The sequence below is a fragment of the Oreochromis niloticus genome, linkage group LG14 (genome assembly GCF_001858045.2).
Source record: "Oreochromis niloticus isolate F11D_XX linkage group LG14, O_niloticus_UMD_NMBU, whole genome shotgun sequence".
In the NCBI taxonomy this organism is placed as follows: domain Eukaryota; kingdom Metazoa; phylum Chordata; class Actinopteri; order Cichliformes; family Cichlidae; genus Oreochromis; species Oreochromis niloticus.
Genome location: NC_031979.2, coordinates 33,879,750 through 33,900,506, shown reverse-complemented (window position 1 = coordinate 33,900,506; position 20,757 = coordinate 33,879,750). Strand labels below are relative to the sequence as shown.

Here is a 20,757-nt window from a genome sequence, read left to right as displayed (position 1 = left end):
GCATTGCCTCAACAATCATAGCCCCAAATACAGAGGAGGTTTCTCACACCTGACAGCAGCAGTGGTCCCCTAGAGCTCGGTTTTGAGAGTAGATGCTGTGAACAAGGAAGCCACGCTGCTTTGTCAGAATACTGTCACATTTCTTTCTTAGATGGAAAAAAGATGGTGCTTGATGATATTTTTACACGTCATTTATATCACTGCAAAATGTGTGGCTTGCATGTTTTACTCTGAGTGACTTAAAGCAATGGTCTATTCTATTTTGAGTGACTTTAAGCTATGATCAGTTCCAGTGATAAAGACAGGAGTACAAAAACCACCATACAGTGTAAATCGGGGCGAGCAACAGCCATCCAGTGGTTCAATCATCGTGTGAATGGGCCTGAAGTCGTTCTTAAAGTTCAACAAAAATCTAAACTGGGAGTGAAAAAACGTACAGCCTACAATTTAACACTCAAGATTGGATAAGACTGGTTTGCCACTCAGCCGGCCCAAATGTCCACCTTCACTTAATGCATCTGTGACACGTACAGTTCTGACAGCATACACAACACGTAGCCAACGGTGAAACAATCTGTCCCTACGGTGTTTTCATGCAGCCTTGAAAATTTATCTGGCCCTAGTCTCTGGATCCCACTGATTGGCTTTCAGCCTTGACACACAGTCATGCTTGGGCCAATCTGGGCTAACAGAAATGGGACATCTCACAGCATCGTGTTGTGCACGGGAACGATGACACAACATGGTGCTGCTGCAGATGAATGATGCAACAATAATACACTGATTGAGTAGCACATGTGAATAAGGGAAAAACATAAAAGTACAGGAGGCAAAAAACCCCCCAAAACCATGAACAAGTAGAAAATAAGAAAGACAAAAACTCCAAGCTGGCAAAACAAATTCGATATTTTAAAGCTTGACCTTATAATCCAAATATTTTAATATATGTGAACAAGAAAAGCTATTTGTCACCAGTGTTTGCTCCGGCTCCAAAAGAGGATTGCACACCAAGAAAATTGGTCTATAAGTGCACTACTCTCTATACTGTAAAACAATAAAATAACAGTATTCTCCATCATTCTGTGCTTATTACAAGTGCAGACGTATTGTAACAGATATGTTGATAGAACAGCATAAATTCAAAATTTCTAATATTTCTTTTTTTTTTTACATTTCTGTTTCTAAAAAAGTTAGGAGACGTTAAAACTTAACAAGAAAATATGATGATTTGCAAAAAATAAAAAATAAAAATCTCAGTTTTAAAGGCCTGTCAATGTATCAAACCTCCCCTGAACCCCTAAGAGCTCAAAACTGATGTTTTCAGCATGTGATCTGCCTGATGACGTTTAACTAAGGGGCATTTAGCACACAGGAAGTTTAATAAAGCTGGTCCATCCAGAATCTGAACATGTTAATCTATGCCAATCAATGTTTCTGAAAATATAGAATAGACCTTAGTAGTAGTTATACTGGCATCTTATGTGTGCTTTTTCCCTTTGGATAGTGAGCTGAAAACATAAAAACTGAGCCAAAAATGCTGCATGCCAGCTCAGGTTAATGATGCGTTTTACACTAACTCCTAACTGGCAACAGTCCCACAACGTGAAATCGACCACTCTGTCATAAGAGGCTTCCATTTCTGCCAAAGTTTAGATGCCAATACTATTAACAATTGTACAAAATCAATTTAGAACAACAATGCAAAATGAATTTTGCAGGCACTCGCTAGAATAAAAATGGAACTACAGCCAAAGACTGATATAGATTAAGGCCACAGCCAATCACAGCCTGTCCATCACTGAAAGAAAAAAAACAGTGATCAAGTCATCCTGATTCCATCTGGGATACAAGCCACATGGACACCAGTACAGAAAAATCCTTCCAGTTTTTATCAGTCAGTAAATGCAAACTTATAATATTTACTCTTACTGAGCACTCAAAGCTCATTTCACACTACAAGCCAAATGTACCAATTCACACAGTGCTTTATTAGTTTCAAGAACTATTTGATGTCTTTAAACACCTTTTACCTGCCATGAACACATTCAAAGGTCAGTTGATGCATCTAAGGGGTAATGAGTGGTTCAGTATCTTGCACAGGGGCACCTACATCAACTTATCTGACTAATGGCAAAAAAAGAGAAAGACAGGTTGGGCGAGGTAACCTACTCATCCAAGCACGAGGTGATTTGTGAGTAAATTATTCAGCTACTGACACTACACCATAATTGTAAACTAAAAACGAACAAGAGACTGATGTTTATTTCAGTGTAATGGGGTAGAGAGCATTAAATGCCACAAGGAAACTTGTGAAATCAGCGTGGGATATAAAACCTGTAAAAAAAAAAGTCATTTAAAAAAATCCTCCCTTTCATCATTGTAATGGTATTTGTAAATTTGGTCCTCTCTTACAGTATTACAGATGTCAAATTTAAAGAAAATGAAACGTTTTACTAAAAATCACCATAAACAGCCAGAATTAAGCCTGAAAGTGTAACAAGCCCCACAGATACAGCATTTTCTAGTCACAGTTTGATTACTCACACAATATTCAGCTTGGCTAAATACCTGCTGTCTCTTGACAATATTAATGCTCAAACTAATTACATCTTACACTGCTCGCTCTGTGTGAACAAATTATGCAAAAGCAACATAAATTTGTTACTACAGGAATCCAAGTCATCTCTGGCATCCACGTGTGATGGCACAAGTCATCCCAGAGCAGTTACAATTAAATCTTACATGACAGGTTAGGAATAAAGATGACTGCCTGGGGTATCATAAACATAAAGTCTATGGGTATATCTTTGGGGGAAAGAACAACAGCAGGAACATAAGGCTTGATCATAAAAACTACATGAAAACACCTCATGAATTAAAAAAGAAAAAAAAAGAAGTCTGACTCTTCTTACTGTGGAAGGCATAACTGAAGAGTATTGATCAACCCAGGCTCCTCAAGACATAAACTGATGTCTCTTTAACTTCCCAGCTGTGATGTATAAACATATTTGTATTGCATTAAGTCTCCTATGAACCGCAGTCAAAAGAAGCATAATATTCAGTAACCTAAAGGAGCACGTACAGCGAAATTAATAATTTCACATCTATCAAAACACAACAGAATAAAATACTTGTGTGCGTCTTTAGGACAGGAGCTGCCTCCACACTAAAGGTTTTCTGGATATAAAGTTGACCGAGACAGAAGTTTGTGTTTTGACTGTGACCATATTAGTAAATAATTCTGTGAATGTCTTTTTATGATGTAACATTTCTGGGGAAAGAAGCTTAAAGTAGAGTGTGATAACTTCAAAATGTCAAATACTATAAAGTAACAGTATATGCAAGGCACAGTGGTGCCGCGGTTAGCACCGTGGTATTAGAGCAAGAATGTTCAAGTTACCAATTAGTCGTCTGCCGCTATACCCAGGATGGAGGACCGATTTGCACATCAGATCTTCACGACACCTTAAACACACAGCTCTGCTGTTAAAGCCATGAATGTAAATTGTCTGCAAATGACAGTCTATGGCTGTCTGCGTTTCTGTGTTAGCCTGTGACGGATTGCTGATTTGTCAATCGTTTACCTCAATTCTGTCCCAGTCCCTCTGTGACCCCCTAAGTTCTATTAATAAAATGAATCTATAGAAATGATAAGGTCGGTTAGGTGGAGCTTTTGGTTCTGCCACAACAACTACCATTATCAATTTAAAAAAAAATAAAAATTACTTTCTTTTGCTCCCTTATTGACAAAGAGCTGCCTCATCAAGTAGCTGCACATGTTTGATTTGATTTGGCAGTTTCTGATTTGGAGTTTTTACACTGGAAGCCCTTCCTGATGTAACCCCAAAGGGATTGTGTTCTCTCCTGGAATCAAACTAAGGATGTTTTGTGTGTTAGGTGAATATGTAAACCACTGTACAGCACACTTTGATGTGAAGTGAGACAGTGAAACATGACAGACCTGTAACATTACAGACAAGGCAATTCTGGTAGATCATTGCTCCTGTAATTATAAATTTAAAGTCAAAGTTTTCATTAATTCACAGAAAATGTTCTTGTACTTTGGTGTAGTGTGGATGGTAATGGGCACAAGCTGTGACACTCATGAAATTATAGTTAAAAGTTCAAAATCTATGCACTCATTTACATTTTCTAAAGTGGGCCGGACTGGAGTTGTTGTCACATCAATTCTGGGCCCCGGGCCTCATGTTTGACACCCCTCCACTACACTATGGAAAATTCCTGTATTGATACTAATCTATTTTGTGTTGTTGTTGTGTACAGTATTATGAATTTCATCTTTATTTGCCAACAAGCAGACTGAAGTCCAAAAAGGCTCATTTCCGCAGTGCATCACTGCTTCCTGAACTGAGTACAGACGTTTTGAGGTAAAGCATACTAACAAAAAATGTCACGATGTACATAAAAAAATAAGAGATTTATATAATTTGGCATTGTTCATGATTAAAATCAATTAAAATGAAAATCTGCAATTGAATGAAGTAATTTCTCTTTTCTTGAATTTCCAATTTATTCCATTTTCTGAATGAAACTAATGAGCAGCTTACACTAATCTGCTACATTCAAAGAGGTACATTACAGGGTACTCATTTGTCCACCTTATATAAGCTGTCATAAGATCCTTATAGGACAGCCTACAACAGCAGAGTGATAATGTCTCTTCTTTTTCATTTTTTTCTTGATTTTCTTGAGTCACTCATTTCTAGCAAGTCTGTGGAGTGGGCGTCCTAACTATTACGCAAGCCTCCACTCCTCGTCTGTCGGGGTCTGGTGTCTATCAAACCATCTGCCATTTCTCTTTTAATGATACCACTCTTATCTCTTTACTGAACGCACTTACACTGGATGAAGGTGGTGGGAGCTTAATGCCACAGTGATGCCTGCTTGCAGACCTTGAAACGGAAATGCTGAAAATAGCGCTGCTGGATGATGACATTGGAGTGACAGTTTAAAATGACTCAAGAATCACAAAAGTGCAGGTTTATGAGGGGAATTGCTAAGTATTGTATACACAACTCATATTTACAAGTACAAATACTCATCTCTGCTTAGTTCTAAGGGTTTCTAATGTGTGAAATAACACGAGCATATGTATTGCAAAAAGTGGTGCTAACATGTTGGCGGAGGAAGCCTGACCTTTGCTTTCTTAACGCTGTTCATAATATTTCCCAGATCCTCCACGTCGAGCACCGTTTTTTTCTCATCTGGCAGACCGGACTCATCTTCATCACTGCTGGATTCCACTAGATCATCCTGGGGAAAAAATAAAAGAAGAAATAACCAAGCAAAAAAAGTGATTAATAAACAAGGTCAAAATGGAAAGTCGGGGACACGGTGATAAAGATGAATGACATGTAGTAAAGAAAGACTTCATATGGTCCAATCCATAACAAATTTAAAAATAAAAGTTGTGATTGAGTGAGTGTGCTGATGTGGAACACATTTATTGAACATCGTTATGTCCTCCTGGGCTGCCTGATTAAATAAGAAAACAATGTACGCGTTTATGGCGTTTCAGCAGATTTATCACGACACATGGCCGACATGTGCAGCAGGAGAATAAAATGCATGAGTGGTACAGCGGGTACATAAATCACCACGATGGTCCCCTCGCCACAGTTCTCAGCTCCTCTCGGTTCCGGCTGAATGTCACCTCTGCTGAGTGTTGCAGACAGAGGGGAGGAAGTCTCAGCTAGAGTTGGCTCTGAGGTCCCCGCTACCATGACAACTGATCATCTGTGTGTGCTGTGATGCATATGAAGACTGTGTGCGCGTGTGTGTACATAAAATGTCTTTTTGTACTTGTGAAATGTGTAATTTCAGAGAGCGGTGGGGGAAAAAAAAAAGTGCTATTTTCATATTTTCACATGATGGACTGGTGTTAAGTGAAATACAACAATTTTCATGCAGAACATTAAATAATGCCACGCTGCACCTGAAAGTGCACATCGCTGCTACTAAATAAGGACCTAATAAGCCAAGAATAATACTCCTGAGAAATTCAGGCGTCTGATCTGATTTTAATCACATTGTTGGAAGAGTGCAACATGAAGCCATTAGCCTGGCCAGTCTGTTTCAGACTCCTGCTTGGATTTCTAAAGTGCCCGTGTAATGTCATATTACATTATCCTAACCCAAAGGACAATTCTCCAACTAGATGTAAGCTGGATGCTTTCTCTATCTTTCTTTCTCCAGTTCTCTTTACCTGCTTCATTTATATTTAGACTCAGTGGGACAAGCCTGGAGTCAAATAGTGAGGAAATAATATTACAACATGTGGTACCATATCCACAAGGCTGTTCTGATGATAGTTAACATCTTTATGTGGGTGTTTTTAGTTTTATTCGCAGGCTGTCTATAAAAGATGACAGAGGCACCCTGATGTCACCCATGAATTTGTGAACTCTTTTCACACTCTTTTTTTTTAAGCATTTTGGGTGTCCATCATAGCCTTTTGGAGAGAGAGAGAGAGAGAGAGAGAGAGGGAGAGAGAGAGGGAGAGAGAGAGAGAGAGAGAGAGAGAGAGAGAGAGAGAGAGAGAGAGAGATATCGATATCACTGAGACATCGAGGACAGTTGTGCCGCATGTACAGCAGTGGCTTATAAATCACATGCTAGGCCCACCTGAAAGCTTACCCTGGATTTATCCCCATTTCTTACTCTAAATGTAAACATAATGATTTCATTAAGTATTCAATAAGACGTGAATCACCTCTTGCTGGCCTTTAGAAACCACTTGGACATTTTTAAAAGCAGAACCCATGTCTATATTTTATATTCTGACTATAGTATATAATCTCAGTCAGAAGCCAGAGAAATCAGCATTGTTTCACTCAGAAGCTTGCTTTCAAAATTACATAAAAATAGAGACACGCTACCAAATCCTGGACAAGTGGTGTAGACCAATAAATATTTTTTCTGTCTGTCACACAGCAGGTAGACGTTTGCTGAAAAAATGAAGAACAGCTGAATGAATGTTCAGAAACTAAATGGCTTATCAGCTAGTCATTTTAAGCACAAGGCCAGCCTTCACCCACAAAAGAACAGACTGGGTGATAATTAACATGAAGTATTCACAGCTTTGGGCATCAGCAGGGGCAAAAGGGGCGTTTGAAATACTGTTATAGATAATAATATTAAGATATACTATCTTAAAACAATCACGCGGAGAGAATGACAGAAGCAAGAGGATGTCTCCTTTTCTCTGTCTGGGTGCTGGTTCCCTTCAAAAGAACAGGAAGAGACGTCCAATTGCAATTAAACACTGCTCCAAGCTTTTCACTAGCTGTTTTTTCTGAGAGAATGTTGTATGAAAAGTTGCTAAACCTTGATACAAAGTTTCCAAGTTGGCAATAATGAAGTGAACTGATGCGTGATAATGACAGCTGGAAGTGAGAGGCGTGTCAGGCTGCCAAGCTGAGACGGTACAGGCTCAAACATATTTAAAAGCAAATATCTGGATCCCAAAAATGTGAATAGTTGAATATTTTGATCAAGACTTTAATAAAAACCCACCATTAAAAAACAACTTTCCTGCCCTTACCTCAGAGCTGTTATTCTGTGGAGAGGTCTTCTTCTCTTCTTCCTGTCGCTCTTTCCTCTTGTTCTTACAGGAGCCCTCAGTCTTACACTTCCCACTGCAGCTCTTTTTCTCGCCCTTTGCCAGAGTCTTTAAGCGGTTCAGGAACTTGACCTTCCAGGCCAGGAAGTCTGCCTGGATGCTGCCATTAAGACTCTTCACCACATTACAGTCGCCTTCTCCCCTGGTCATGATTCGTCTGCCACTCAGCATCCACAGCCACTTGTCCACATTTTTACACACCTGTAAGAAAAAAGCAGGTTGAATTCTTAGTAATTACTGAAAGCAATGAAGTGATTCAGGCTTAATAAACTGCTGAGCTACAGCCTTGAAGCTTTAGATATCCTCTGAATAGCTGACTGCAAAGAATATTATCAACCAGTGTCATTCTTCTCATTTTCTGGAAACCTTTTCGTACCGTGTTGTAATGGCCAACATAGACAGAGTTTCCAAGGCCAAACACTGCATATCTGAGCCCTTTCAAGTAGGTCTTCCCATATCTGAAGTCAGTGGATGCCTCTTCGAGCCACTTGCAGAACCACTCAGCATTTTCTGTGGGCTGTCCGTCAGTGTAAGTCGCCACAAGAAACACGCACACCGACTTACTGATGCACTAAAGGGAAAGGTAAACACAGCACATAGGAAAGAGTTAAACAGGAGGAAAAAAGCTTAGTGTTTCTTCATTCAAGACTTTTTTTGGTCCAAATATGGAAACACTTGTCTTTGGGACTCAGTAAACTAACTAGAGACAAAATGCAGTGAGATGTTAATACACTAACACTGGACACTAACTGGATGTACTGCTGACACATAATTATATACCAGGTAGACCTAATTAATTAAGCAGTTACTAACATCCTACTCTCGCCTGTGGCTACAAACTAAGCAGCAGTAGATGCATTAAAAGAAGCCAGTTGAAGTGGTATAGGCATTCCTAGGTGAGGTGTTTTCAGCATGTCCAAATGGAAGCAAACCCCAGGGCAGAGCCAGAAGAAGCAGAGCCAACCGTGAAGATGTTATGTTTCCCGGCCGGCTTGGGAATGTATCTGCATCCGGTGGAAGGGAGACGCCAGAGACAGGGAAGTCTGAGCAACTCTGGTTAGACCGCTGCTGGAGAAGCAGTGGAAAATGGATGGTGGATGGTTTTTGTTACTGAACCAACATTAGCTCACATCCATAAATAATACAGTCATCTATTTTCTTTCGTTTATGTAACTCAGGGTTACAGTTGGGGAGGTATCTATAAACCAAAAGGCAGAGTACACCCTGGACAGGTAGATGGAAGCTGGAGTATCCAAAAAGGTACATGGTACTCCAGGCACTCCGGCTTCCTCCCTCCTCTCCGATGTACCCCGCTTCTCACCCTATGACAGAAGGGACTGGTTCCAGCACAACCATAATTGTGTTACCTGGTGATGTGGTGCTGATTATACATAAATCATAAACAAGCTAGCATATTTAAACTGAACTAAAGCGCCTCATATGCAGTTTCGGCATTGTCATATTTTTCCCCCACTGCTCAGGTGGAGGAGACGATCATCAGAGGTGTATCAAGGTTAATAGCAACCCTCAGCGGGTACAAAACTCACATTAACACCTTGTCTGATGGCTCTGTTCTATTTCTTCTTCTGATAAGATGAAATAGAAAATTCTCAGTAAATGGAGAGTTTTTGCTTTTTTTGTGTGTTGCATGGTGATTTTGAAGCTCGCTAAACAGTGGATGAAATTAACATCTGACACAGACACCAAACACAGTGACGCTGCAGTCTCACAGTTCAGCAGTCTTCTCCAAGTCCAAAACTCAATGCAAATTTCCTTCAGCAAAGAAACTTAAAATTGAGTCTCTTTTCTTGTATCAAACAGGGTTAAATGTGCCAAACAAAAAGGTTCCTTCTTCACTGATGCCTGACCAGTAAATCAGTTGCACTGAAGGAGAGATGTCTGCAGACACATTTCACGTAGAGCTTTTCTGTCACTGAAAACTGTATCACTGTCCCTTTGAATAAATAGTTATTTTCCTTTTTCTGCTGTCAACCAGCCAACCAATCTCCCATTCATCTCGAAATGCAGCACAGAGGGAACACTGATGAAAACAATCCATCTTGCTACAGATGAGCAGGATTAGTGTAACATGTTTGCTCTCTGCACCGGCCGTTTGAAGGATCAAGCCGAAATGAAGCATAAGCTGAGCTGGCAGTAATAGAACTCGAGGCTTATCACGGCAGTGTTTGCTGTCGAGCTTTCAAAATAAGAGTTACGATTTTTATTTTCCTTTGGTTAAATCTGTTCTAATCAGGTCTTCCCTGGAAGAACACACGGGCAGGTCTTATGAGCTCACAGTTACATTTTAGAGATTTAATTAGAGCTGCTTCTGAGCATCCTGTAAACAGCATTTAATTGCTTACAGAGTGCACATTTGAGAGCTGCATTAATTTTTCATTTATTCTCTATGATGCCACAGGTAGGGGTGATACTGCCAGTGACAGTTTGCCAGGTCTCCTTAGAGGATCTGTGGAACCAGCTCCAAGTTTGGGTTTGGGGTGTAGACACCATCTTCCTTTACATATTAGCCTGCAAACTTTCATTTTAAGATAAACTATTAGACAAGTATTACTAAATACTAAATAGTAGAATTAAATATTTGGCTTGGCCCATATGCCCTTGAACCACCCTCAGTTATGCTGCTAGTGGCTCTGGACCTCTGGTGTTTTGTTGTGCAACTAGCCTCTGGTCACTTTCCCTCCATATGCACTTACATATCAACATTGCATCCCATTAACCTTGTGCCTTCTCCCTTCAGTGGTGTCCATGGTTCCCAAGATGCATGGTCCCTGTCTGGCTTCACTGGTCCACCAACCAGCCAACTGTGTCACTTGTGTGTTGTTTGTCATCTCTGTGCTAACCTTCTCTGTCTATACTTTCCCCTTACTCCCCAACCAGACTTGGCAGACACCTAGCATCTCCCTGAGACTGTGAAAGGGTCCACAAAGTGTTTTGCTCACAGGGTGTAACAGTACAGGGTCTCTACCTTACAGTATAAAGCAGTCTAATATGAAACTGAAAAGCATCTTCTGCTTTTGGTTGGCTTACCTCATCAGCAAGTTGATCATCTGGATCGTAGTCCTTCATATCAATCACCTCGGCTGGTAAACCCAAAGCCTTCACCTCCTCTGACAGCTCGTTCGCAAAGCCCTGAACACATGGAGAGTATAAATTACCATGTGCTGGTACTTTTCAAAAATATTATTGACTTAGCATTGCTGTATGCAACAGAAAGCTTTACTATCACCGTGCTTTGTGAGATGAGGAGTGCTACTGATGCATTACAACGCAGTAACTTTACCAAGCTACAGTAAAAATATGCACAAGAGTAATGAATTGTTATTGCAGACTGTGAAAGTTACACAGGAGCCTCACTACAGAAACTGTTAATCAGTGTAGTGATTCAGGTTGTTAATGGTCTGTAGAGTAATTATAATTACTATTATTACTATTTTGTTTTATTTTTAAAAGGGTAAAGGGGTCTGCATGCTTTGCTTATGCCTGTCTACAGAGCTAGAATACAACACAGTGGCATGCTCTGACAAAAGAGACAGGCTGGAAAACCAACAGGAGGTTTCTGATCAGTGGCTTCCTCTGTGTCTCATATTTTCTCTGCTCTCATCTGGTCACTTTATATTTGCAGGAAACAACTTTTGTACCTTTGCTGTCCCGGTTTGTGAGCCATAGAAGATTTTGACTCCTGACACGTGAACCTCCTTGGTCTCTCTGTCGTTCTTCTTTGGAGCTTTGTCGGCTTTGTCATTCTCCTCTTTGCTGGAATCTTTAGAAACACTTTTCTGAAAGCAGATCAGTGCAGAGATAAATGGATAGGCTTCAGGTCAAGACAGCGAGACCTTAAGAAGCACTGCAGAGACCGTTTAGAGAGACTAAAACACACAGACACAAATTAGAGTAAGGTATGAGTAAGTGCCTCACCTTCTTCAGTAAGAACCAGAGGCCAAAAACGAGCGCAGCAGCTGAGTACAGGTACAACCTGCTGTGCCATAACCACATGAAATAGCTCTCAGTGGGACTGCGGGCATCCTGAGAGACTGGAGGGAGAAAACACATCAAACTGAGTCCTCAGATCCTGAGCTGCTATGATGAAGAAAACAGCCACACCATATACGTTTCTGCCAAACCACCATTGACCGCATGCAACAACAAAATAGAATTAAATCCCAACCTGAAACTAGCTGCGAAAATAAAAGGCGGGGGACTGCCGAGCAACGCATGCTAACTAGTAATGCTACCCTCCTTTAGCCAAAACACAGCTTGAAGAGAGTTTTCAGTTGATTTAAATATTTAAATAAACTCACCTTTTGAATCCGAGGCAGACACGCTGGAGGCCAAGAGCAATATAAATACGATTAAAGTTGGCATTGCTGCAAATAGTAACAACTTTAAAGCACACAGTCCTCAGCGCCTGAAACTGTGCGCAACCATATTGCCGACAGGAATGCTGGGAAATTGAGTTCGGATCTTCCAACGGTTTGAGTTCGTTTACTTATGGACAGTCAGACAAAAAGCAACTGAAATTAAACGAAAAAAAGGATCTTCTTGGATTTAATTTTGAATATTTCACTCATTCATACCTATACCTATAGGGCTGGGTATGCTTTATTTTGAAAGTCTATAGCGGAAGTGGTTGTATTACACTATGTCTGTTTTGATTTCTGTTGTTGTTTCCAGAAGGATTTTTAACTTGTCATTTTTATTTTAATTCCTTTTAAAATCTTGTAAACTGACGCCAGATGAGGGCATTCGGACATGAAAATTAATGCAATGTCAATTGAAATTAAACAAATAACTGCACTTGAGCTTTCTGGCAAGCTAGCTCGGTTACATATAGCACCCCTAGCTTCTCCGTCGTTTTTGTAGGTCGCCCTCTTGTGGTCATATAGAGGAACTGCAATAGACCTATTAAAATATGCTAACGTTCAAATTCTCCAAAAGTTGAATCTGTTCATCTGGACGTAGCGTTTTGTGGGAGAAACGTTTCGTCACTCATCCAAGTGACTTCTTCAGTCTCAGCTGACTGCAGGTTTCCCCAAACCTTATTTGCATAATTATGATTAAGGAACTGACCTCACAGCCCATTGTTCCTTCAGTGGGCTGGTTTCAGTCATTATGCAAATGTACTGTTTATAAGGTTTGGGGAAACCTGCAGTCAGCTGAGACTGAAGAAGTCACTTGGATGAGTGACGAAACGTTTCTCCCACAAAACGCTACGTCCAGATGAACAGATTCAACTTTTGGAGATTTACTTTCCTGGATGATTGAGAATGCATCAAAACGTTCAAATTAATTAGAAAACTGAAGATTGAGAAAAGCTGTAAGCTGTTTTCTGGTAGTTGTGTTAACTTCCGTGATAATATGACAACTATTATTAGGCGCAATCACTAACGTACAGAGAAAAAGTATGACAATGTAGGAGGAAAGAACTTCAGGTGGCTTTAAATTCAAACGGACACAATGTATATTTTCTGCCCTCCAGTGGTCACAGCGGCGAACTGCACAAATAAATTCGTCAAACTAGCATTAGTGGAGGCATGGCAGTGGCATTCAGCACTTCCGATTATTCGTTTCAAAATAAGACTTACACATAGTTTTTTTTTAATACTTAACGCTGTTAATAATTATAAATAATAATAGATTGTACTGTCAGACATTAAATCTGATGTTATCTCAAAACTCTGCAACCATTAATCTAACAGTGCCCGATTTATATGGCATTTTATTTCGAAAATAATGACAGTTTGAAAAGTTACATTTCATAAATATGTATTTATTTATGCATATATGTATTTATTTTACTTATTAAACGAATAACAAAAAAGGAAACAAAACTGACTCGGAACTGATGTTCAAAGTCATAGTTTCACACCGAACAGCCATTTAGGGTACACTCGGAGAATACGGGTGGTGTTGTGACAGCGTACGTTTCTTATCAGCGGTGCTTGCTTCGCAATTGTTTGTGGTAATCGTAAATATGTCGATATTTACGCCAACGAATCAAATCCGGCTGACCAATGTAGCGGTGGTGAGGATGAAGAAAGGCGGGAAGCGATTTGAAATCGCCTGTTACAAGAACAAAGTTATGAGCTGGAGATCAGGAGCGTGAGTACCAGGAGATGTTAACGCCTCCTGTGCCTGACTGCTGTTTTACTTCGTTGTTGCTAGAGGAAACTTTGATTATCACCAGTATTAAATTCATTTCTCTGTCACTTTAAATCCTCTCGATGGTCGTTACAGGCTGAATCAGCTAAAAATGCTCCAAAAAAGTCATGTTTTCATTGCAGAGAAAAGGACCTGGACGAGGTTTTGCAGACGCACTCTGTTTTCGTCAATGTTTCCAAAGGCCAGGTGGCGAAGAAGGATGACTTGACCAAAGCTTTTGGGACTGATGACCTTACAGAAATCTGTAAACAGGTATCAAACATCCCCATAAGTACACATTGTAAGTATAAGCCATGCCATTTACACTATGTGGGCTTGTTTGTTTTGTTTTTTCTCCTGAAGATCTTGGCCAAAGGTGAGCTCCAGGTGTCAGACAAAGAGAGGCAGAGTCAGCTGGAGACCATGTTCCGGGATATAGCTACTATTGTGGCAGAGAAGTGCGTCAACCCCGAAACCAAGAGGCCATACACAGTCAGTCTGATTGAGCGGGCCATGAAGGACATCCACTACTCTGTCAAGCCCAACAAGAGCACAAAGCAGCAGGTGAGGAGGATACAACGTGTTTCCCTTTCTTGTGTTGAAACACAGCAGGGTGCCTTCTTGAGGAGAGGCTGCCGTCTGTCCCAGCTGTGTTTTCTATACATGGCAGGTATTACTGCCAGATACTGATAGTAATCAAGGACATCGCAGATATTTGGAAACGATATACATGACAAAATTAATAAATAATCATACTGGTAGGCAGAATAATACTGACTATACTCAGCTGATCCTTAATTAATAAATGTTTTCCAATACATATACAATAAAAAATTTTTATGTATTAGTAATTCTTAGAGTCAGAGTTGGAGTCAGGGCGTAGATGGTAAATGGACTGGTTCTTATTTAGCATCTTTCTACTTTACCTGAGCGCTCAGATCCCTTTAAGCAGATATCTGGAGAGCTCAGAGTAGAGGTGCTGCTTATTCATGTCAAAAGAGCCAGTTTAAGTGGTTTGGGCACCTCTATTTGGAGGTTTTCTGGGGATGTCCAGCTGGTTGGAGACCCTGTGGTGGACGCAGAACCTGCTGCAGAGCTTAAGTTTCTTGTCTGGCCTGAGAGCACCTCAGGATCTCCCAGGAGGAACTGGAGGCTTAGCATGGATCCAACAGCAACTTCAGATGGAAAATAGTGCACGAATGGGTGTATTTTCCTGTAAAGTCATTAAAAATAATGTTAAATATATTTTTTTTTAAATCTAATTCATCCATCCATTTTCTTTAAAACTGGTTATATATAAGGGTCTTGAGAGAGGTGGCTGGCATCTACCCCATAGCACTAGGGCATGAGGCCATCCAGACTAACACAGAGACAACCTCAGGCTCTCACATCCACCTACTGCCAATTTTGAATCACCAGTTCCTCTGATAGTCCAAAGACTACGAGATGAATCTGGAGCACTTGGAGAGAACCCACACAGATACAGGAAGAACAAGCAGACCCCACTAGAAAGTTCAAGCCAGGAACCTTCATATTTTTTCAGTAGCTTGAGTTTTGTGTCTAAAACAAATAAATAGATGAGAGTGAATTCAAAGTCTTTTGCTGGTGACAAGTAAACAAAGAACAACTAAATGTTTGAAGCTCGGTGATCACACATACTCTGCCCCTCTGACTTCAGTTTGTCGGTGTGGAAGTTGTTGCAGTTATAATCTGTGTATTTCAGGCCTTCTCTGCAGTGAATGATGATACTGTTATTTAAACATCCCTGATAAACAGATGTGTGCTGTTGTTTTCAGGCCCTGGAGGTGATTCGGCAGCTGAAGGAGAGCATGGAGATCCAGAGAGCCCACATGAGGCTGCGGTTGGTGCTGCCAGCCAAAGAGGCCAAGAGGCTGAAGGAGAAGCTGAAACCGCTCCTGCAGGTCGTGGAGAGTGAGGATTTTGATGAGGAGCTGGAAATGGTGAGCGGCGTTTAATGATATTTGTGGTTGTGACTGAATAATCTCTACTTTCATTCAATAATATAAACAATTACATGAAGCTCTGCAGATCAGCTTTGTGGTTTTTTTAAACTGAAATTTTGTCTCTTACCATATTATAATGTAAGGTCAATATTATTATCCCTTTATTACTCATGATTTTTCTCACGTGTGCGTCTGTCAGGTATGTCTGGTGGATCCCGGCTGCTTCAGGGAGATCGATGAGCTGATCCGCTGTGAGACTAGAGGCCGAGGCTCTCTGGAGGTTCTCAGTCTCAAGGATGTGGAGGAGGGAGATGAGAAACTATAGTAACCCTGCCTGTCAGGACTCTGCACCTTATCCACACTAACACGCTTCATTAGTGCACACAGACTGCAAACTCATGAAAAAATCAATGTTTATGGTCTGATATATCACAATTTCAGCCACTTTCACCCTGTAAGGATTAATTTGACTGAAAGAAGTTATGATTTACTGAGTGGAATATATTTTGAAAGCAGGTATCAGAATTTATGCCTGAACTTTAAAGTCGGTGGTTATTTCTCATGTTTTCTCTTTTATTTATTCACTTTTTTTAAGACGATTACTAATTTAGCAGAACATCTACACAAAGTCGTGTGCCATGTAGTCGTGCTCAGTAACCCATCCTATTATCTGTGGATAATTTCTTTAACCTGGTAAATTCTATTTTATTATAATAAGTTTGGTCTGTAATAAACACTATACAAAATATTATCTCTTGGGGGATTTTTCTCATATACGCTGTTTTGCAGAGGCAGCACAGTGGTGCAGTGGTTCGCACTGTCTCCTCACAGCAACGGGGTTCCTATTGCATTTTACCTAATTACAGCTGGGAGGGGCTCCAGGCCCCCAAGACCCAGAATTGGTAAAGCAATTAAGAGGATGGATAGTAAACCAGCACAGGGTAATGACAAATTCACCTCCGTTTTATTCTTTAAGAAAAAAGTAATGTACAGAATTCCATGGAATATCCTGTTTATCTTAAAGGTGTTCAGAAAAGTGACAATACAGCATTTGTAAATATCATTAGTAGAAGAAACTATAAATTAAAAGTGAGATGCAGCCCAAAGGGTGATGCAAATGTTATTGTTTTTTTCATCAGAAATCAAACAAGAGAAATACAGCTGAGAAATCAGAGCCTGTTTCACACATGAACATCAGAGAATGTCAAATTCAGAATGAGGATATTTTCCACAGTTTTCCTTTCTCACATGCAGCACACACAGGAAACGGTTCACTTCTGCTTGTTGGATTATAATCTGTGCTTTTGGCACATCGGCTTAATCTGACATAACGCAGACTTTGTCCTGTCCAGCAGCGTCACACGTTGGAGCTCTCGTATGCACTCCTGCTGGGTGATGCTGGGTGAGGTTGTAGTGCCTGATGTGGTGCTGGTAGACTTTAATCCGTGCAGTGATATCCAGATGCTGGCGTTCTTCTAGAAGACTGTAATTGATGTTTGTTTCCCGCTGCTTATTGTGTGAGGAGGACGAGTACGTTTGTGGTTTTATTCCCCACTGGGCCACAAATATTCATCTATTCAGAGACTCTGGCTTTATTTCCATCAAATATTTTCAAAAGACTGAAAAACTGATGGTTATATGATTTTTAAATGCCCCTCACACCTCTTCTACTGCTCAGTGGCATAACTAGTTAAAAGAAAAAAAGTCAAACAACTTTATTAAAACATTTTTCTAAATAATTTGCAGTGCTTTAGTTCAGTGTTTAACTGTCTCCCACAGTTCAGTCCATGTAAAGTTGTATTGCTTTATTTACACAGTAAAATGTATTTGTGCAATAAGTTTTGGGATCATTATTATCTGTCAGAATTGGTAATTTCATCAAGTAATTCAACAGACACCCAAAAGTATCACTTGAAAGTAATTTGAACTGTATAACAGTACTGCTTTATGAACAGTTTGCTATCTTCACTGGAGATGAAAACACTGCAAAGCAACATGCAAAGTTAAAGTCGTGCCCACATCCTTATCAGTAAAACTAGCCCCATGATACATGACGTTCCAGTGCTGTGTTCATTACTTTTAAACCAGTGCATCATTACCTAACCTGCAGCCATAAGTTTTCTTCGGCTTTTGCTGATTTTCCAGTTTAATCCCTCACGCTCAGTTAAATGTTGCATCACAGTCCTCTCAGATAGGCTCTGATCTGCGTTCGTACTGGCTGTGTGTGAACGTAGTCCTGTTGATCCTGCTCAGTGGGTGACTGGCCTCCTCCTCTAGATTTGGGTACCTGCTGTCTGAAGTCTGCTCCTCCTGCCTCTGAGCAGTTGGGCATCTGGTGGTAAGAAACACCCCACTGGCAAGCATCAAGCCAAAAGAGATCCATCCAAGGTAAAGAGCAGGTCCCCAGTCCCTTCGTAGACCCACAGCGCCCTCTAGTGGCTGACTGGTGTGATGGCATGTCCAAGCTATGGGAACCAACAGTATGATCCCTGACAAAACAAAGAGACTACCAGAAAACACTTTGATCTGGCCTCGCTGAGGGAACCACACCATCCCCACTGTTGCGATCACTGAAGCAAAAGCCCCAGCACCAATGGCTGCCAAAATCAGGGCTCTCCACGTCCGAAAACTTCCAGAAAGAGACATGAGAGACCGGTAAAAGGAGCAATGCAGGCTGCCATCGTGGGCCAAATCCCAATGATCCCATTCCAACCACACCCCGTCCCAGTAGGCAGGCAGAGTAGCTGTGGTGTTGTCCACGGTGCCGCTTACTTTCCACAAGGCTAGGCAGCGTGTCAGAATGGCACATAGCCACCCGATGGCGCCGAGGCCAAGGGCAGCCAGCTCCAGCTTCTGCGCTAGCTTCTGCTTCATGCCGGGTCCTCCTCTTCACTGCAGACCTGACTGTGTAACCAGAAACAGCTGGCTGCAGGACACAGTGGGGTGGGGTGTTATTTTAACGTGCATGTGCATGTGTGAGGCAGAGATCATTTGCTTGTGCGCCTGCTTGTTTTGCATACCGTGTTCAGAGAGGGGAAACAAGTTCTTTGGTATTCTTGAAAAGAAGGCACCGCGTGTCTACAGCTGGGTGGAGGAGGGAAATCCCTGTTTGGCCTACCATGGTTTCAAAACAATCGCTTTCTCACAGTTGCTCAGCAGAGGGGGGAAAACAAAGCTTCTACTGTGTGCTCATGTTTTAGCCACTGGGCCATGTTTCTGGGAAGTAATTTGATCTAAAGAGCCACAAATTCTTGCTGATTCTAAGATTTCTCCCAACAGGTTACTAAATCTCTGTGTCACTAAGAACAGTGACTACAAAATAATAATTCAAATGACACACGGTTACTCTGCAGCCTTTATTCTGAATACTAAGAAACAAGTCACAATCACAAAAGCTTTCAACGTGGAAAACATTCTCTGTTTAAGTTCACAAAAACCTCAGACCAAACTACATGAACGCATGCACAGAAATACAAGGAAACAGGAGAAACCCGGGCACATCGGTTTGGAAAGAATACAGCCGGTGTCAGTATTAGCTGTACCAAACATACACTGAACTATATTCCCTTATATGAAAGCCTTATTATTCAGTTGCAAACATACAGAAAACATATCAAATGTATGTTGCAAGTGTATGTTCATATATTTAATCTCAAGTTTGTCTTTTTTTTTAAAATATCTGTACATGCATGACAAATTAAAGGAAAAACTGTAACCCTTGCTTCCATCTGAATATAGGATAAACTACCTAAATTACATGTCCTACATTCAGTGGCCACTTTGTTAGGTACACTTGCTAATCTGCTCATAAACACTAATAATCACATGTCAGCAACAAAATGCATTTAGTCATCTACACATGGTCACGATGGTCTACTGAAGTAAGAAAGGCAAGTCGCTTTAAACATGGCGTGGTTGTCGGTGACGGACAGGCTGGTGTAAGTATTTCAGAAACTTCTGGTCTACTGGGATTTTCACCCACAGCCATCTTCAGGGTTTATAGAGAATGATCTGTAAAAGGGAAAATATCCAGTGACCAGCAGCGTGTTGCTCTGCCTTGCAATGTGAGAAGAGATATTTTACTGTTATTTTATCATTGCATCAGAATCATATAATAAGCATTGCATTAAAGCATTTATTGAAGCTATTGACATGACATTAAAGTTTGGATGACAGTGATTGTTATAACCTCATGTTAATCTTCTGTTTACAGGTGTGAGCATAATCATAGAATTTTCATTGCAGGGGTAACCGTGATCATCTTTATACACATTGCAGTTTTGTGCTTGTTGTAGAGTTGTGCTCAAGTTAGTAAGGGTTAAAAGCTACAGTCAGTGGGATGTCTGGCTGATCTATTGAGGGGAGTGACTTCGAGCATAGAAGGCCGCACGCGCTTACAAAACACTGATATCATGTTATTCTTTGTGATCTTTTATTCAGTTATATCTTTTGTTAAGTTTTAAGTAGTGGCAGTTGATTAAACAACATTCATTTAATATTACATACCTGATTCAGATTATTACACACGAGCTAAGAGGTAAAAGAGGGTGTAGTTCAAGGTTAGGACACACACACACAGTTAGTGAGTTCAGGGTTAGGTAAGAGACCAACTAACACTCTGCAAAAACCTTGTAGCTGCAATGTTGTGTCTCCATAAGGGACAGTTGGCTCCAGGAGATAAGTGGGAGTCAGTGCCTGCCCTCGAGACGGAGAGAATGTTCCTTTGTGGTGTCAAGAGTTGTCAACATTGTTTGTACCGCACCTGCTTTACGCATGAGGGGGCGTTCTAATACCCTGATTTCATAAAACTACTGTTCTGTGGTTTCATTAAAATCATCGTTTGACTCAACCCGGCCGGACCAGTGTTGTTATTGTGGTTTTCCTCTTGTATCCATCTCCAATACTTTTGAACCCGTAACAAATGTCAGAGGTCAGAGGCAAAGACTCCTTCAAGCTGATAGGAAGGCAACAGTAACTCAAATAACAACTCAT

At 40.7% G+C, this 20,757-nt stretch overlaps 3 protein-coding genes across 4 annotated transcripts in view; 1 reads left to right on the top strand and 2 right to left on the bottom strand.

The window, feature by feature from the left end:
• Positions 1–12,168, bottom strand: part of tyw1 (tRNA-yW synthesizing protein 1 homolog (S. cerevisiae)) — a 54,423-nt gene extending 42,255 nt beyond the window's left edge. Inside the window, exons 1-7 of one of the 2 annotated variants that reach the window (XR_003213794.1) lie at positions 11,962–12,168; positions 11,579–11,694; positions 11,302–11,439; positions 10,691–10,792; positions 8,019–8,213; positions 7,565–7,843; positions 5,158–5,274 (exon numbers count right to left, since the gene is read on the bottom strand). Coding sequence is in view for 1 of the 2 variants with exons in the window: in XM_005465021.4 (XP_005465078.1) it covers positions 5,158–5,274; positions 7,565–7,843; positions 8,019–8,213; positions 10,691–10,792; positions 11,302–11,439; positions 11,579–11,694; positions 11,962–12,025 (1,011 nt within the window). In the remaining variant the exon portion in view is untranslated. The remainder of the gene's footprint in view (positions 1–5,157; positions 5,275–7,564; positions 7,844–8,018; positions 8,214–10,690; positions 10,793–11,301; positions 11,440–11,578; positions 11,695–11,961) is intronic. The other variant, XM_005465021.4, reaches the window with a different exon arrangement.
• A 1,359-nt stretch (positions 12,169–13,527) lies between these two features.
• On the top strand, positions 13,528–16,516 carry sbds (SBDS ribosome maturation factor). The gene is made up of 5 exons (XM_003459441.5): positions 13,528–13,762; positions 13,945–14,074; positions 14,165–14,365; positions 15,598–15,762; positions 15,965–16,516. The coding sequence occupies exons 1-5, from the start codon at positions 13,635–13,637 to the stop codon at positions 16,088–16,090; spliced, it is 750 nt and encodes a 249-aa protein (XP_003459489.1). The 5' UTR covers positions 13,528–13,634; the 3' UTR covers positions 16,091–16,516.
• On the bottom strand, positions 16,067–20,664 carry LOC100695891 (claudin-4). The gene has a single exon (XM_005465023.4). It carries the CDS (start codon positions 18,637–18,639, stop codon positions 17,953–17,955), a length of 687 nt encoding a protein of 228 aa, XP_005465080.1. The 5' UTR covers positions 18,640–20,664; the 3' UTR covers positions 16,067–17,952.
• Between the last annotated feature and the right edge of the window lie 93 nt (positions 20,665–20,757).

What these genes read in the sequence shown, in the direction of transcription:
- sbds (XM_003459441.5), top strand. Translation starts at nt 13,635, where the DNA reads ATGTCGATATTTACGCCAACGAATCAAATCCGGCTGACCAATGTAGCG. An exon ending in TTACAGAAATCTGTAAACAG is followed by an intron (nt 14,075 to 14,164) that starts GTATCAAACATC and finishes TTTCTCCTGAAG; the next exon opens with ATCTTGGCCAAAGGTGAGCT. An exon ending in ACAAGAGCACAAAGCAGCAG is followed by an intron (nt 14,366 to 15,597) that starts GTGAGGAGGATA and finishes TGTTGTTTTCAG; the next exon opens with GCCCTGGAGGTGATTCGGCA.
- LOC100695891 (XM_005465023.4), bottom strand. Translation starts at nt 18,639, where the DNA reads ATGAAGCAGAAGCTAGCGCAGAAGCTGGAGCTGGCTGCCCTTGGCCTC.